This window comes from Barbus barbus, assembly GCF_936440315.1.
Source record: "Barbus barbus genome assembly, chromosome: 34".
In the NCBI taxonomy this organism is placed as follows: domain Eukaryota; kingdom Metazoa; phylum Chordata; class Actinopteri; order Cypriniformes; family Cyprinidae; genus Barbus; species Barbus barbus.
In genome coordinates, this window is record NC_136762.1 from 12,530,814 (window position 1) to 12,547,027 (window position 16,214).

Consider the following 16,214-nt stretch of genomic DNA (forward strand, 5'->3'; position numbering starts at 1 on the left):
GTAAACTCTGCTGATCGCTGATTGGCCAGAGACAATCGTCAATGCCTGCGTCATTGAATTTGCAGCACGAGACACAACAGACACGCTAGATTTAAATCGGCACAGCCAGCGAAGGATCAAACGCAACTGTTTTGAATGAGCGCACCTTTCTTTTAACAACCAAAAAATGGCTGTTTCGTTGTCAGTTGAGGAAGTACAGACGTTCCTCTCGTTGATAGCCGAGGAGCGGATCCAGCGAGAGTGTGATGGAGCGACGCGGAATTAAAAAATCTTTCAGGAGTCACGGCAGTAGAATAATCCTGCCCACTCTAAAGCGGTACTAAACCAAAGACATAGCTAAACTGCAGTGGAAACGCACCATAATAGGCTGATTTGCTGCTCAAGACATGTTATTATCAAAGAAAACGTAGTTAAAGAAAAATGAGATTAAGGTATTCAGTCAAGCTGGGCATATGCAACTGCTGCAGGTCTGCTCCATATAAATATGCCACAGCTGGACACAGAAATCATTCAAAAAAATATTCAATCATATAGTGATTTATTAAAATACATCATATAATAAACCATCTAAAGGACAAAAAACAATAATGTTCAACTTCTCTATCCATACTGTAAAGGAAGAATACCACCTAGAGGCTGTACAAAGGAAATCATCTCTCCTGAAAATGTTCACAGAAATGTAGTCACATGGTGCAGATGATGGAAAACATAAAAAGCAACAAACTAAATAACAGATTATTGCAATGGAGCAGCTGATCTGACACTCCTTCACAAATGTAGTCAAAAATGACAGTTTGTTTGCTTTGAAGAGTGCTTAATTAGTTTGGGCCTGTATATAAACATCTTAATAAATGTATGAATATAATTATTAGGCTAATATGGCGTCTATGTACAATATCTCACTTTCTGGATGTAAAACAGAAAGCAGCTATTCAGAATGGGTACTGAATAGACCTGTTTTTAATAGATCTCTCAGTAGCACACATGGCTTTTTTTGTCCCTGAAATGGTGGCCAGTAGCACGGCTCGTCCTCAGCGTCGTTATTCATCATAGTGCAGGGATGACAGGAATTTATCAACATCCAAGTCTTCAGGAAACGAGTCCAGCAGCTTCTTCTGTTTCTGAAAAATAAAAAGGAATTCAGCCGAGCAATGTTAATATATCAGATGATCCATGCTGAGGTACTTCTCTGATTGGCTGGACTGCCATGAGCTGACTCGCTGTCTACTATTGTTGTCTACACAGGACACATACTAAATGAATGGTATAGGTATATAAATGGAATAAATAACTGGTCTGAGATGCTTTTTTTGGTGGCAATTACATTCAGCCACTAGTCACTTGATTCAGATTTTAGCATTATACAGGTCCTTTTCAAAAAATTAGCATATTGTGATAAAGTTCATTATTTTCTGTAATGTACTGATAGACATTAGACTTTCATATATTTTAGATTCATTACAACACAACTGAAGTAGTTCAAGCCTTTTATTGTTTTAATATTGATGATTTTGGCATACAGCTCATGAAAACCAAAAATTCCTATCTCAAAAAATTAGCATATTTCATCCGACCAATAAAAGAAAAGTGTTTTTAATACAAAAAAAAGTCAACCTTCAAATAATTATGTTCAGTTATGCACTCAATACTTGGTCGGGAATCCTTTTGCAGAAATGACTGCTTCAATGCGGCGTGGCATGGAGGCAATCAGCCTGTGGCACTGCTGAGGTGTTATGGAGGCCCAGGTTGCTTCGATAGCGGCCTTAAGCTCATCCAGAGTGTTGGGTCTTGCGTCTCTCAACTTTCTCTTCACAATATCCCACAGATTCTCTATGGGGTTCAGGTCAGGAGAGTTGGCAGGCCAATTGAGCACAGTAATACCATGGTCAGTAAACCATTTACCAGTGGTTTTGGCACTGTGAGCAGGTGCCAGGTCGTGCTGAAAAATTAAATCTTCATCTCCATAAAGCTTTTCAGCAGATGGAAGCATGAAGTGCTCAAATCTCCTGATAGCTAGCTGCATTGACCCTGCCCTTGATAAAACACAGTGGACCAACACCAGCATCACTGACTGTGGGTACTTGACACTGGACTTCAGGCATTTTGGCATTTCCCTCTCCCCAGTCTTCCTCCAGACTCTGGCACCTTGATTTCCGAATGACATGCAAAATTTGCTTTCATCCGAAAAAAGTACTTTGGACCACTGAGCAACAGTCCAGTGCTGCTTCTCTGTAGCCCAGGTCAGGCGCTTCTGCCGCTGTTTCTGGTTCAAAAGTGGCTTGACCTGGGGAATGCGGCACCTGTAGCCCATTTCCTGCACACACCTGTACACGGTGGCTCTGGATGTTTCTACTCCAGACTCAGTCCACTGCTTCCACAGGTCCCCCAAGGTCTGGAATCGGTCCTTCTCCACAATCTTCCTCAGGGTCCGGTCACCTCTTCTCGTTGTGCTCCGTTTTCTGCCACACTTTTTCCTTCCCACAGACTTCCCACTGAGGTGCCTTGATACAGCACTCTGGGAACAGCCTATTCGTTCAGAAATTTATTTCTGTGTCTTACCCTCTTGCTTGAGGGTGTCAATGATGGCCTTCTGGACAGCAGTCAGGTCGGCAGTCTAACCCATGATTGCGGTTTTGAGTAATGAACCAGGCTGGGAGTTTTTAAAAGCCTCAGGAATCTTTTGCAGGTGTTTAGAGTTAATTAGTTGATTCAGATGATTAGGTTAATAGCTCGTTTAGAGAACCTTTTCATGATATGCTAATTTTTTGAGATTTTTGAGGAATTTTGGGTTTTCATGAGCTGTATGCCAAAATCATCAATATTAAAACAATAAAAGGCTTGAACTACTTCAGTTGTGTTGTAATGAATCTAAAATATATGAAAGTCTAATGTTTATCAGTACATTACAGAAAATAATGAACTTTATCACAATATGCAAATTTTTTGAAAAGGACCTGTATATTAACCTATTTAGTACTGAAAAGTATTAATATGTAGTAGTTTGTTAAATATTAATATTTTTTTAATTAAAAATTAACTTACTAAAAATAAATTGATTAAAATAGATTTAAAACAATTCTAAAAACATTGTTGTAAACAAATATTATATATTATACAAACATATACATACAATTAATTATTAGGGCTGTAAAATTATTAAATCGCATGCAAAATAAAAGTTTGTGTTTACATAACGTGTGTGTAATGTGTATATATTTTTATTATGGATATAATTAGTTCATTATAGTTATTCTACAGAAATACACACACACATAAATATACACAGTACACACACATTATGTAAACACAAGCATTTATTTTATATGAATCATTTGACAGCCCTTTTATATATAATATACATATAATTATTTACACACAAATGTACATATATGTATATACACACTAACAAATAATAAAATATTTTGTATTTAGTTTTTTAGACTTTAAGCAATGTATTTTTAGTTAGTTTATTTTGTAACTTTTAAAATATTATAACAAGAAACTACTATTATTTATGCAGAAGTATTTCAGCAGTGGCGGGTAACAGTCGCTCCCAGTCACTTCGACGGGCTGAATTTTATATACAGTAACAGAGCTCGACATTAATGCTTGTGTGGGACAAGTGAATTTTTTGAAGGAGCAAGTGAAAGAGAATTTTACATGCCCGATCGGACAACTAATCTGATACATCTATACAGGGAAGCACCACAATTTTGGTGAGAATTAGGGCTGCACGATATTGGAAAAAACTCACATTGCGATATTTATTTATTTTTCTGCGATATATATTGCGATATGGGAAAAAAAAAAATCTATGATTTTATAGGTGAATAAATCAGCATAGAAAATAAGTAAATTACAAACAGATAAATATAATAGAAAAATTATACAAATGAATTAAACATTGCTTTATTTTCTTCAGGTAAGTCTAACATTACTCCGTTACAGAAATTGAATAGGCCTAATCAAATGTAAAATAACACTGCATAGTCTTCACTGTATAAATTAAATCATTTCAGACGCAAATAGACGCAGAAGTGAACGGAATTCAGTGCTCACGTGCATCTGTGTGGCTCTAACCGTGCCAACACCGCGACAAAATACAGTAAAATTCATAATCAGTGATGCTGTCTACAGACAGTGGATGCGGCGCGCACAACAGATCCCCGAGAGTTAATCCCTAGTTCTTTTTATGACGTACTGACACAAAGTTCAAATGATTTACAAATGTTGCTTTGTCGCATCCAGTGTAGACAGCGCGGGGCGGTGCGACATGACAGCTGTTGCGAAAATGATCAGTACACTAAAAAACATCGCACATATTGCGATGTGACTATTGCGGATGCGCACATCGCGATATCGATGCTGAAACGATATATCATGCAGTCCTAGTGAGAATGATTCTGATTTTATTACTTTTGGTGTAAACAGCGATTGATAGTGGATGTATTGACAGGAACAAAGTCACGTCAAAACAAATGAAGACAACTGCACACAGAAGAAACATACTGTGGTAAAAATGTAGTTTTAATGTTTATAACATAACCTTAAAGCTGCAGTCTGTAAATTTTGCCTCTTTGTCGCCATCTCTGTTTGAAAATCTGGAATTGCAGCTCTGTGCGGAATTATCTTGTTTGCGAGGGGTTGTGCTTCGGCATGTTTAATGTTTTGAGGTGAAAATATTTACTGTACTTCGCAATCACAGATTCTAGCCTACGTCTTGAATATAGGACCCAAATAAAATTTTTCACCGTATATTACCATCTGAACAAGTAACAAGTCTGCCATGTTTGTTCTGACCAACTGAGGAAAAAAGCATTACCATAAATCGCGCTACCAATGTCACATCAAACCGTGCAAATTATTATTATTGTTATACTTTATTCTCAAATTATTAATGTTAACATCAGCATTGCGTGGGTATAGTGTGTATTAGCATGTAGATTTCAATTTCTGTACAGTCTAATCTAATTGTCATACCATTCAAATTTCATATTAAGAAATTCTTTTAACCCAAAAAGCAAATTATTCTTCCTTCGAACTGGTTTTCTTTCAAATACAAATCTTGTGTAATCCCAGGCTATATGTAATCAGAAGCACATTTAAAATCATAAACACACAAATCCTTTCTGGATAAGAATCCGCCATCAAAATTATACATTTAATTATTCTAACTGCTGTGAGAAAAGGTTATAAACGATTGGGCACCTGCAGGATCCTCACATGCGATAGCCTACTAGCCGGGACAACATCTTTGTGTTCACAGACGTGACAATGATGCAGTGTCATGCATGAATTTCCTGTGAAAACCTACCCGGTACCACTCAAATAAAATTAGAAAACATTATTATAAGCTAACCGTTGTGAATCGGGATGAAGTAAGGTGATAGTTTTAAACTCTGGCTGGTTATGTACTTGCTCAAATATTGATTTTGGATAATTTTTAATAAAAAAAGGTTTTAAGCAACATGACACCAAGAGAGTGCAGTTTTCCCTGAAAACCACAATTGCACAAATGAGTAGTCAATGTGCATTTTAGTACAATATTGTTAATGACTGTCTTGCTCGATTTGTTTAACGAAAATAGTTACAAACAAAGATCACAGCAGAACAGTCGCGCATCAGAGCAGCTGTGTTTTGTTACTGAATGATTCAGCATTTTTTAATTAATCATTTGAGTCAATGATTCAGTGGTCCATTCATAAAGATTCTTGAATGAATCAACCTTCTGAAAAAATCGTTTGAATAAATGCCTCAATGACTCATTCATCAAGACAGCCACTTGCTGCCACCTATTGGCGATTTACTTTTATATTTAAAATTAGCTTTTCTTTGCATTTTTCCCAACATTTCATATTTGTATATTTAAAAAAACTGATTTAAAATACCAAGCTCATAACCTTATTTATGCTGTTATAATTTTGCAGTGTAAATGCATTCATGCTACACAAAATTTCACTTTTCACTAGGTTTCCCACACTATATTATGAAATTGCCTTAAAATGTTATGTTGCTTTAGATTTGGCATTAATGATTTTAAAAGCATCTTAAAAATGTAATTTTGCTACTATTGCTGCACACTTGACAGGGGCTTATCTAGACTGCTCACTAAGTTAAGATGCGGTAAATCTTGACTGTTTTTCCCCAAAAAAAACAACAAAATATCAGCTCACCTTTGATTTCTTTTTACTGCTCGAGGAGCTGGAAAGCTGTAGCTCTTTCCTTGCAGGAGGGCTTGATTCAATTTGCTTTCGCTTCTTTCCTTTAGGGATGGCAGATTTCCCAGCACTGGCCTCCTCTTGACGCAAGCTGTCTTTCAGAGGACCTCCTGTCCTGGCGGCGCGTGACAGGATCATGAGAGTGTGGGCGGCCATGTTGATGCTGTTCTCACTCCCCGCCTCGCTGGCAGGACTGCAGGAGGGGATATCGGGTGTGGCAGGAGGGGGGAGATGCCTCGGTGTGCTTTCACCCTCCCTCCTGAGCCTTTGTCTGGATGGGGTTCTCAATCCATCCGTCAGCTCCTCCTGTTCACGTCCTGGTCCAGGTGTTCTTGGGAGCGGGAGATCTGGACATCTAGCCACCTGTCTCTTCGGTGGAGTGGCCGCGGGAGCCTGGCCTTGTATGTCCTGCAGCATCTCAACGGCCTGTTTAGTTAGAGGGCTTGTCTTGCATAAGGTTTTACTGGAACTGCTTGATACAGGTGCTGTAGATTTTGCCAAAGGTGTGAAATCCTCAGTGGGGCGTGCAAGTGTCTGACGCTGACAGCTCTCCAGCTCATTTTCTTTATTTGCAGTGACGCCTGGAGAGTTCTGCAAGGCAGTTTCTTCTGAGGAGATTTCTGCTGGTTTTAACTGCTTCTTTTCACGAGATTCTTCTTGTGTGCTGTCCTTTGTGTTGCCTGCTGGTTTCTGCTTTGGCCCAGGAGCAGATGATTTTGAAACCACTCCACCATCTTCCTTCTGTGATGCTTGTGATTTTTTCAGTGATTCTGATCTAATGAGAACCTCTGGCTCAATGGCAGCTTTGTTGGAATACTTGGCATTTGATACAGCAATTAGATTTGGTCCCTTTTCAGTCACTTTGCTTTTTGGGGCTTCTTTTTGTTGATGAAATATGGTGACTTTTTCAGAGTTCTTTATACCCGCTTTTGGATTTACTTCTGGCAGCCTAACGGTTTGTATTCTTCTTTTGCAGGTGTCAGAAACTAAAGGCTGTTTCGGATCAGTCTGTTTGATTTCTTTCTGAACTTGCTGAGCTGGAGAGGAAGTAACAGCAGAGGACGTGAGTGTGCTTGTCTGTAAAGAATTTTGGCCTGCTGCAGTGGTTTCAGGTGTGACGTCAAAGCAAAGTATCCGCCGATGGCTGGGGCTTGTTGCGCTCACACTTTTTTGTTGCTCAGAGGTCTGGGGAAGCACTTGACCAGACCCAGATGTGCCGGTTTTACCTGAAAATCAGCAAACAAGTCATTGCATTGATGCATAATCCACAAATGTGTTACAAAAACTGTAACCTTCAGATAAAAAAAGTTGCTAAAGACCATTTTTCAAATTATGCTAAAGATGGAAGTGAAAAAAATGTGTCTAATTTAGGAATCTAATTAAAACTTAAATCTCTGGTAAAACATTAATTGCTATTTTAGCATGATACGATTACCTTTCTAAAAAAAAAAAAAGTGTCAAATACTTATTACAAAAAACAATAAAAACAAATTATAATATTATATATATATATATATATATATATATATATATATATATATATATATATATATATATATACACATACACACACATACAGTCATGGTCAAAAATATCGGCACCCTTGGTAAATATGATCAAAGGCAGCTGTGAAAATTAATCTGCATTGTTAATCCTTTTGATATTTTATTTAAATTCACAAAAATCTAACCTTTTATTGGATAATAAGAATTTAAAATGGGGGAAATATCATTATGAAATAAATGTTTTTCTCTAATACACATTGGCCACAATACTTTTTGAAACCTCCATTTACCAGTTTAACAGCTCTAAATTTTCTGCTATAATGCCTGATGAGGTTAGAGAACACCTGACAAGAGATCAGAGACCATTCCTTCATCCAGAATCACTCCAGACCCTTTGGATTCACAGCTCCATGATGGTGCTTCTTCTCTTCAGTTCACCTCTCTCATTTTCTATAGGGTTCAGGTCAGAGGACTGGAATGGCCATAGCAGAAGCTTGGTTTTGTGCTCAGTGACCCATTTTTGTGTTGTTTTTAAGGTTTGTGTTTGGATTATTGTACGGTTGGAAGATCCAAACATGGCCCATTAAAAGATTTCTAACAGAGTCAGTCACTTATTTTTTTGTATTTTTTTTTGTATTTGATAGAATCCATGATGTCATGTGTCTAAAGATGTCCAGGACCTCCAGCAGAAATATAGGCCCACAACATCAAAAATACAGCAGTATATTTCATTGTACACATGGGGTACTTTTTATCCCTGTGTTCACCAAACTCATCTTGACTGTTTGCTGCTAAAAAGCTCATTTTTTTGTTTCATCTGACCATAGAAGCCAGTCCCATTTGAAGTTCCAGTCATGTCTGACAACTGAATATGCTGGTGTTTTTTTTTGGATGAGCTAGAAGAATTTTTCTTGCAACCCTCCCAAACAACATGTGGTGATGTAGCTGCTGTTTGACAATTTTTTTTTTTAAGGATTTCTGACCCCGAGACTCAACTATTTTCTGCAATTCTTCAGCGGTGGTCCTTGGAGAGTCTTTAGCCACTCAAACTCTCCTTCTAACATGCATTAGGACGATATAGACATGTCCTCTTCCAGGCAGTTTCGTAACATTTTATGTTGATTGGAAATTCTTAATTATTGCCCTGATGGTGGAAATGGGAATTTTCACTGCTCTAGCTCTTTTCTTAAAGCCACTTCACTAATTTGTGAAGCTCAATTATCTTTTGCTGCATATCAGAAATATATTCTTTGGTTTTTCTCATTGTGATGGATGATTAAGGGAATTTGGGCTTCTTTTCCCTTCTATTTATATTTCTGTGAAACAGGAAGCCATGGCTGGATAATTTCATGTTTATAATCACCCTGGAGTGCTCAAAATTATGAATATGAATGGGAATATACTTCAGAGATATTTAACTCATAAGAATTTCTAGGGGTGCCAATAATTGTGTCCAACATGTATTTGATAATGATACCCCCTCCCCCTTTTAAATTCTTATTATCCAACGAAAGGTTAGTTGTTTGTGAATTTTTTTAATAAAAGATCAAAAGGATTAACAATGCAGATAAATTTTCACAGCCGCCTTTGATCATATTTACCAAGGGTGCCGATATTTTTAGCCTTGACTATATATATATATATATATATATATAAATATTAGTGCTGTCAATCGCTTAAAAAAACAAACTAATTAAATCGCAAATTTTTCTGAAATTTATTGCGATTAATTCCACCTAACATTAAAGTTTTTAAATATACTTTTATATTGCAATCATTTCACATTCAATCTTCAAATTAATGTACAAACAGCATATTTTTAATATTTGTTTAATGGCATCTTTTTTATGACTGAAGGCCAGTATCACTGATACCAAGTAAAAAAATAAAAAAATTCCCCTAATATTATTCATTGACTATAGTCGTTAAACATTACATTATTATTAAGAGCCATCAATTTTAACATTTATTAGACTTTAAAAATAACTTCTAATTTAAGTGAACTTAAAACAATCTTCACATGAACCCATTAATAAATGTTATATTTAGTTAGGCTACCTGTGCCCCTCAGCAGAAATTGAATAAAGTTATCAAACACTAAATTCTACACTAAATACAGATAAACACTTACAGCTATATAAAAGTTACTGATTTCCTCTTTTTTTTTTTTTTTTTTTATTCTTAATGAACAGACATCACAGCCTCTGGGTTATTAGGTTGTTTTTGTCTGCTATTTCTTTGAGAGCTACAGCTGCTAACGTGATGCGGATCTGACACGCATCGTATTTTCTCTCAACTTTTATCACCTTTTCTGACCCATTTCAGTCTCTTCTAATGAGCAGACGAGTTGAATCGAGTGTGTTAGATGAGGGAGACAGTGCTGGGATGCTGCAGGACAGTTTTGAAAACCATTTCAGAGACATGTTCTTAAGGTAACTCACATATAACATATTATATGCGTGCACAGTTTTAAGGCAGCTTTAATTGCCTTTTTGGTAACTTCATGCTTTAACTGACCACGACATTGCATGCACATAGTTTTTTTCGTGCTTTGATATGAATTGATACAAGCTACGCGCGCGCAGGTTTCCACGCTCGTTTGACTTGCGCCTGTTGCTGAAGTGAAGTACGCTTCTGAAACGTCTCCAGATTGATGTGATCATTAAGATGTCTGTGATACACATCTGTAAATGAAAACTGTCTTACCCATGTTAGTGTTTTCCTTGGGTGCCAATTTATGTTGAGAAATAACTTTTGCAGGCTGCCTTACAGTGGCTGAACACGGCAAAGTCAACATCTGTACAAAAACAGTAGTAATTATAAATAGAATAAAACTATTATTCTGTCACAAAACCTGTACGTATCAAAGTTACTAACCTGATTGGGAAGGACTGCGAGTTTTCCTGTATTTTGCCCCATTACAGATACTGGAAGCATCACATTTTGTAACAACGGTTGAACTGGAGAAGATATAATGATTGTGGAGCCTAAAAAAAATTTAATTAAAATTAAAATTGGAATTTCAAACATGCACCCTTCATCCCGAAATGAGTACTGCAACATAAACACAGAAACATACAACCTAAATAAAAGTATAAAATGTCCTATATAATCAAACTAACTTTTCACTCACCAGGCGAATAGGTCTGAGACACATTTGCTCCCATGGACACCACAGTCCTCTGGCGAGGTGGAGTCGCTACCACATGCGGTATTGAAGACACGGTCCCTTGAGGCACATTACTTGGAAGCAGCACAACATTTGACCGCTGCTCGGCAGCAGCCGGATCGGTTACGACGAAATAGCTACTTGAAGGCCCAAAGGTGGGGTTAGCTTGCAACAGCTGAATGAAACCGGTTTCCTGACCTGTGGGACGTCCCAACGCAGGCTGTCTACTACTCTGCACGCTTCTCGTAGGACTTCCGAATGATCCAACACCCTCTGCCCCCTGTAAGCAGCTCACAGCCTGAGCCGTTTCCTCTAGTGTTATGACCGCAGAGGTTGCAGGCAAAGTCTTGGCAGGCGATTTGGCAGGAGAGGACAGGAAGATGGTGGGGATGTGGTCACTGGTGATGCTGGAAACTGCCTGGTTCAGTGCTGCATCAGTTGAGACCTCGTCCTGCTCGTCACTGATAATGATTTTCAGAGACACAATCTTATTGGGATCAGGCTCCCTGGCCGGGGCATCAGAAATGCATGGCGTAGTGGCAGTAGGGGTAGGACCTGATGTAGGGAGATTGCTTTTGACAGTACTGGATTGAGTTTGAGTGCTGGAAGGAGTAAAAGGCATCTTGTTTATAGAGGGCGGAGAAGCCGTTTTGGCGGATGTATCTGTGTCAGGTTGAGGCAAGCAAAGTGAGGGCACAGCCTCACTTTGAACAGATAAAGAGGTTCCCATATCCTCATTCTGTCCAATGGTCATTCCTGTTACTCTCCCAGGCTCATTCACAGATGCGTTATTTGAGGTTTCAGTAGTGGATATGGTTTGCGATGTGTTAATTGAAACAGGAACTTGACTGCTTTTATTGTCATTTGATGTTTCGTTGGCGTTTAAGCTCTCAAGAGTAACTAGCTGGATATTTACACTTTCAGAGGTTTCATTTTCTGGTTCGTCTATCTCCATGCCAACTCCTTCCTCTGTCAAAGAAGAGCTTGATACGGTTTGGTCAGGTGGACGCGAATCCGCTTTATCGTTTAACCTTGAAGTTGAAGTGGCACCTTTGGATTGTTTATTACCAGATATAACTCTAGTCTTGGCTAGTCCTCTTTTGGAGTTTGTGGATCCTCGTCCAGTTTGTTTGGTCACGATATGTGGCTGCGAAGCTGTGAAAGCAGAGTTTGTTGCATTACGAAGGCTGGATAATTTCTTTTTGCTTTTTGACTCAGACTGGGTGCTTAGGTTTTGTGCACTACTTTCTCCTCCTGATGTGGAATCCTCCTGTCCAGTGCCTTAAAATCATTAATTAAAAAAAAATATAAAAAAATAAAGTTTATATATTAAAAGTTAGGGGTCAGTAAGACTTTTTTTTTAATATATATATATATATATATATATATATATATATATATATATATAAAGAAAGCAATACTTGTATTCAACAAGGATGAAATAAATAGATTAGGAACAGCAATGAAGACATTTATAATGTTATAAATGTTTTCTATTTCAAATAAGCACTGTTCTTTTGAACTTTCTATTTCTTCAAACAATTTTGAAACAAATGTGTCAGTTTCCCCAAAACAACTGTTATAAACAATGTTTTTAACATTGATAATAGGAAATGTTTCCTAAGTTTCAAATAAGCATATTGAAATCATTTGTGAAGTAATGGCTGTTGAAAATTTGCCATAACAGGAATACATTATTTCAAAATATATTGAAATAAAAATAAATAGCTATTTTAAATTGTGATATTATTTCATAATATTACTGTTGTAGTGTATTTTTGATCAAATAAACACAGCTGTGAGCAGAGGAGACTTCTTAAAAACTTCACCGACTCCAAACATTTGAACCATTGTTCATATAATTAAATGTACACACAGGAAATTACCTGTGCTTCCTTACCAAATAAAGCCAAGCCATCTTACCGGTTTCAGAAGCGCTGTCTACATGCCCGATCTCATCACTCTCTTGTGCGCTGGTACTAGTACTGAAGCTCCCATCAGCCTGGTCACTGCCTTCAGCCGTTTTACTTTTCCCTTCAAACAATATGAAAGGTGATCAGTGAGACCTTATAAATAAAAAATCAGTTTGGCTTTTATAACAGAATTTGATTTGCTCAAACCTACCATAGTCGAAGAGGTCAAAGAGTGCCTGAAATGCTGGGTCTGACTCTGTCTGCACCAATATATCTTGGATGGCATCATCCGTCATATGAATTTCCCCCTAAAACAATTTCACAGGTTAAGGCTTGATATGGCTGTCAAGATATAAAAAAACGAACTGTAAAAATGTGCATTCACACACCTGGAGGCCCAGGATTTCATCAATTGACTGCTCTTGTTCCACAGTACTGCAGGCAGCTTTTGATGTCTGAGGACTATTATCACTGGTAAAGTTATATTACAACATGCGTTTAGTAAGATCTCAATGTTTGTTTGTTTTTTTGTTATGTGAGGTTGTTTCTTGCCCATTATTTAGCATTTACCTGGCCAAGATTTTGTTGATGTTTTCAGCAAGTTTTTCTTGTAAGGATCTATCATTGAGAATTTTTTCTCTGGCATTTTCTATAACTATTTGCTGTTAAAAAAAGAAACATATGATCTTCAATCACGCAGGAGTAAACAGAAACTCCTTGAAAAAAAAAGAAAAAAAAAGAGAGAGATGAACTTGCCTGACTCACAGACAAGTTCTCCGTCACGGTTTCTTCATTTTGAGATTCCACAATGAGAGTGCTGGACACTACGGTGGCCCTGCTGGTCCCGCTGGCACCCAACTGACCACCTCCTCTCCTCTTCGGTGAGTCACTGCAGCACAAAACACAGATTGATCTGGAAAAGATAGAAAGAGTGAAACTGCAACATACTTCTGGTGTTGTCATCACTTTCATCTTACCATTTCCTGCGGGCCGGAGACAAAGGTCCTGGATTCAGTCTATTATCAGGAACCAGTATCTGCAACGGTGACTCCCCTATGAAGATGTAAGACAGCAAAATGGAAAGAGGGTACTTACAAATCATACAAAAGTGTGATTCAAACATGTTTTTCAGGACTCACCTGGCAGACTAAGGCAGAGAGTGGAAGGTCTGGTGTGCTGGGAAGTGTAAGACACTGGGGTGGAATGTCCCAGCATGCTTTGAGGGGTGGACACAGTGCTGGGGATACACTGAACTGCTGGAGTCACAGGTAGATGCCCAATGATGGGAAACTGTGATGCCAACAATGGTCTCTGTTGACGTCTCATATTTTGAATGCTATTCATAGTGCGCACTTAGTGACAGAAAAAAAAACATTTAAATTACAATACTGATCAAATGTTTTGGGGTCTGTAAGATTTTTGAAAGAAACTAATACTTTTATTCAGCAAGGATGCATTAAATTGATCAAATGTGACAGTAAAGTCAGTTATAATGATACAAATAAAATTCTATTTCAAATAAATTCTGTACTTTTGAACTTTCCATTCATCAAAGTATACATGTTTTTATTTATTTTTAAAATAATACCATTTTTATTGTATTTTATCAAATAAACAATAGTAACATTAACAAATCTTACCCTAAATTTTTAAACGGTAGTGTGTTAATAGTGCATGTATTTTTACATTCCATGCCATATATATTATATTTGTGTTATATATCTATTATATTTGCCTAATTTCAATAATCCCAAATCATCAAGAACACAATTTCTCTCAAACAATGAGCAAAACTCACGTCGTTGATTCAGCTGCACTGCAGGAGAATTCTGCAGAGACCTGTGGACAATACAGAAAGATCTTAATAAATACGGTGCATAAATTAAAACATTCAATGTAATAATGTAAACAAATATTCATTCACTTCATTTGGTTGAGTGTGAAGTCAAGCTTTTTCCATAATGATGTCATCACAGCTGGGATTTGATTTTCTTGACTTGTTTCTGCAGAAGAAATGCCAAACATTTTAAAATGGAAACAGATTCGCCGTGCATCTCAAAACATTTCATTTACTTTTAAGGGCACTCACCTTTTGCTTTAACAGCAACATATTCATTTAAAATCGTAATCAGGTTTTTTCCAAAAAGAGACTGGAAAAGAAAAATAATCAACAATAACAAAATTGTTATCTAGTAAACATGTGGTCTTAACACAGGCCAGTAATTTCTTGATGTTATCAATCATGAGCTTGACACATACAAACACACAGGCAGGGATGACCCCGTCCTCTGAGCTGTGCTCGGCATACTCCTTCAGGTTTGGACTCTCATAGATGAAGGCTCGGCTTGTGGCAGTGAGCCCTTCTTGCTGCAGGTAGCCTATAAGTTGAAAGACACATAATTTCATATTTAATTTTTTACATTTGAGAATAGCAGATAAATCATCCATTACTGTTACGAATCATCTAATTTTGACACATCACAGCCTCGCACTGATGAGCTCAGAACTACAGTTTCCTGACACAGGTGTCTCAATTTCGTAATGGTCTAAATATTTACCACTACCCAGCAGTTTTCGAGACGAATTACATAATTACATATAAGTTACTGTAAATAGGAACGGAGTATTAGCTACTAACGTTAGCTTCTGCTAAAGAGAGACACAAGAGTGAACTTACCCAGCACAAGTCTGGCGACGTCAGACGGGAGCAACATACTTCAGTGTTATCCTGTCTCACCAAATCATCTGCATCTGTATTAAAGTTTCATTTATTCCATAATGTGAAAATACAGTTGAGGTATCGTAGGTTGTTTATCCCTCTCATCCATCTCCACTACGAAAAGGCGCGGAAATTCGCCTCCTCTGACCCGGATATTGTTTGTGTAATAATCGAGAGGAAATAAAGGGAAATGTAGTTTTTCTTTTCTTTTCTTTTTATTTTCTTCTATCCTTATTTAGCTTAGAGTTCCCAGATCTCTTGAATGTTTTAAGCCCTATAAGTTTATATAGGCTAAGTGATATACATTATTTATTTACATTTGAGTATAGAGCTAGACCATATATAGCCTACTATATATATATACCGTATATACAGTGCCCTCCATAAGTATTGGGACAGTTGAACAAAAGGCAGATATAAAAGATTAAAAGCTATTATTTAGTTGCAGATCCCATGCGCACAATCACAGCAGTTAGTCTGTGACCCATAGACATCACCAGACTCTTGGTCTCATCCTTTGAAATACTTTTCCCAGCCTTTAATGCAGCCAATTCCAATTGTTGCTTGTTTTGGGGAGTTTCTGCCTTTACTCTCCTCTCCAGCTGGTGAAATTCATGTTCAATCGGATTTAAATCTGGAGATTGACTTGGGCAATCTAAGACTTTCCATTTCTTTGTCCTTATAAATTCC

The 16,214-nt window shown here is 37.4% G+C and overlaps 1 protein-coding gene across 3 annotated transcripts; it reads right to left on the reverse strand.

Annotated features, from left to right (window-relative positions):
• Positions 1-523: 523 nt before the first annotated feature.
• LOC306854321 (protein NPAT-like) lies at positions 524-15,689 on the reverse strand. Of its 3 annotated transcripts, none has more exons than XM_079392228.1 (17): positions 15,483-15,689; positions 15,065-15,183; positions 14,895-14,955; positions 14,730-14,808; positions 14,604-14,644; positions 13,945-14,157; positions 13,783-13,858; positions 13,571-13,694; positions 13,376-13,467; positions 13,195-13,276; positions 13,017-13,113; positions 12,816-12,926; positions 10,857-12,173; positions 10,601-10,710; positions 10,430-10,520; positions 6,174-7,444; positions 524-1,121 (listed from the first exon to the last, which is right to left on the reverse strand). In XM_079392228.1, exons 1-17 carry the CDS (start codon positions 15,517-15,519, stop codon positions 1,041-1,043), a joined length of 4,002 nt encoding a protein of 1,333 aa, XP_079248354.1. In that variant the 5' UTR covers positions 15,520-15,689; the 3' UTR covers positions 524-1,040. The 3 variants fall into 3 exon arrangements, with proteins under 3 accessions (XP_079248354.1, XP_079248355.1, XP_079248353.1); XM_079392229.1 differs by having other exon boundaries at positions 13,195-13,267; positions 13,562-13,694; XM_079392227.1 differs by having other exon boundaries at positions 13,562-13,694.
• Between the last annotated feature and the right edge of the window lie 525 nt (positions 15,690-16,214).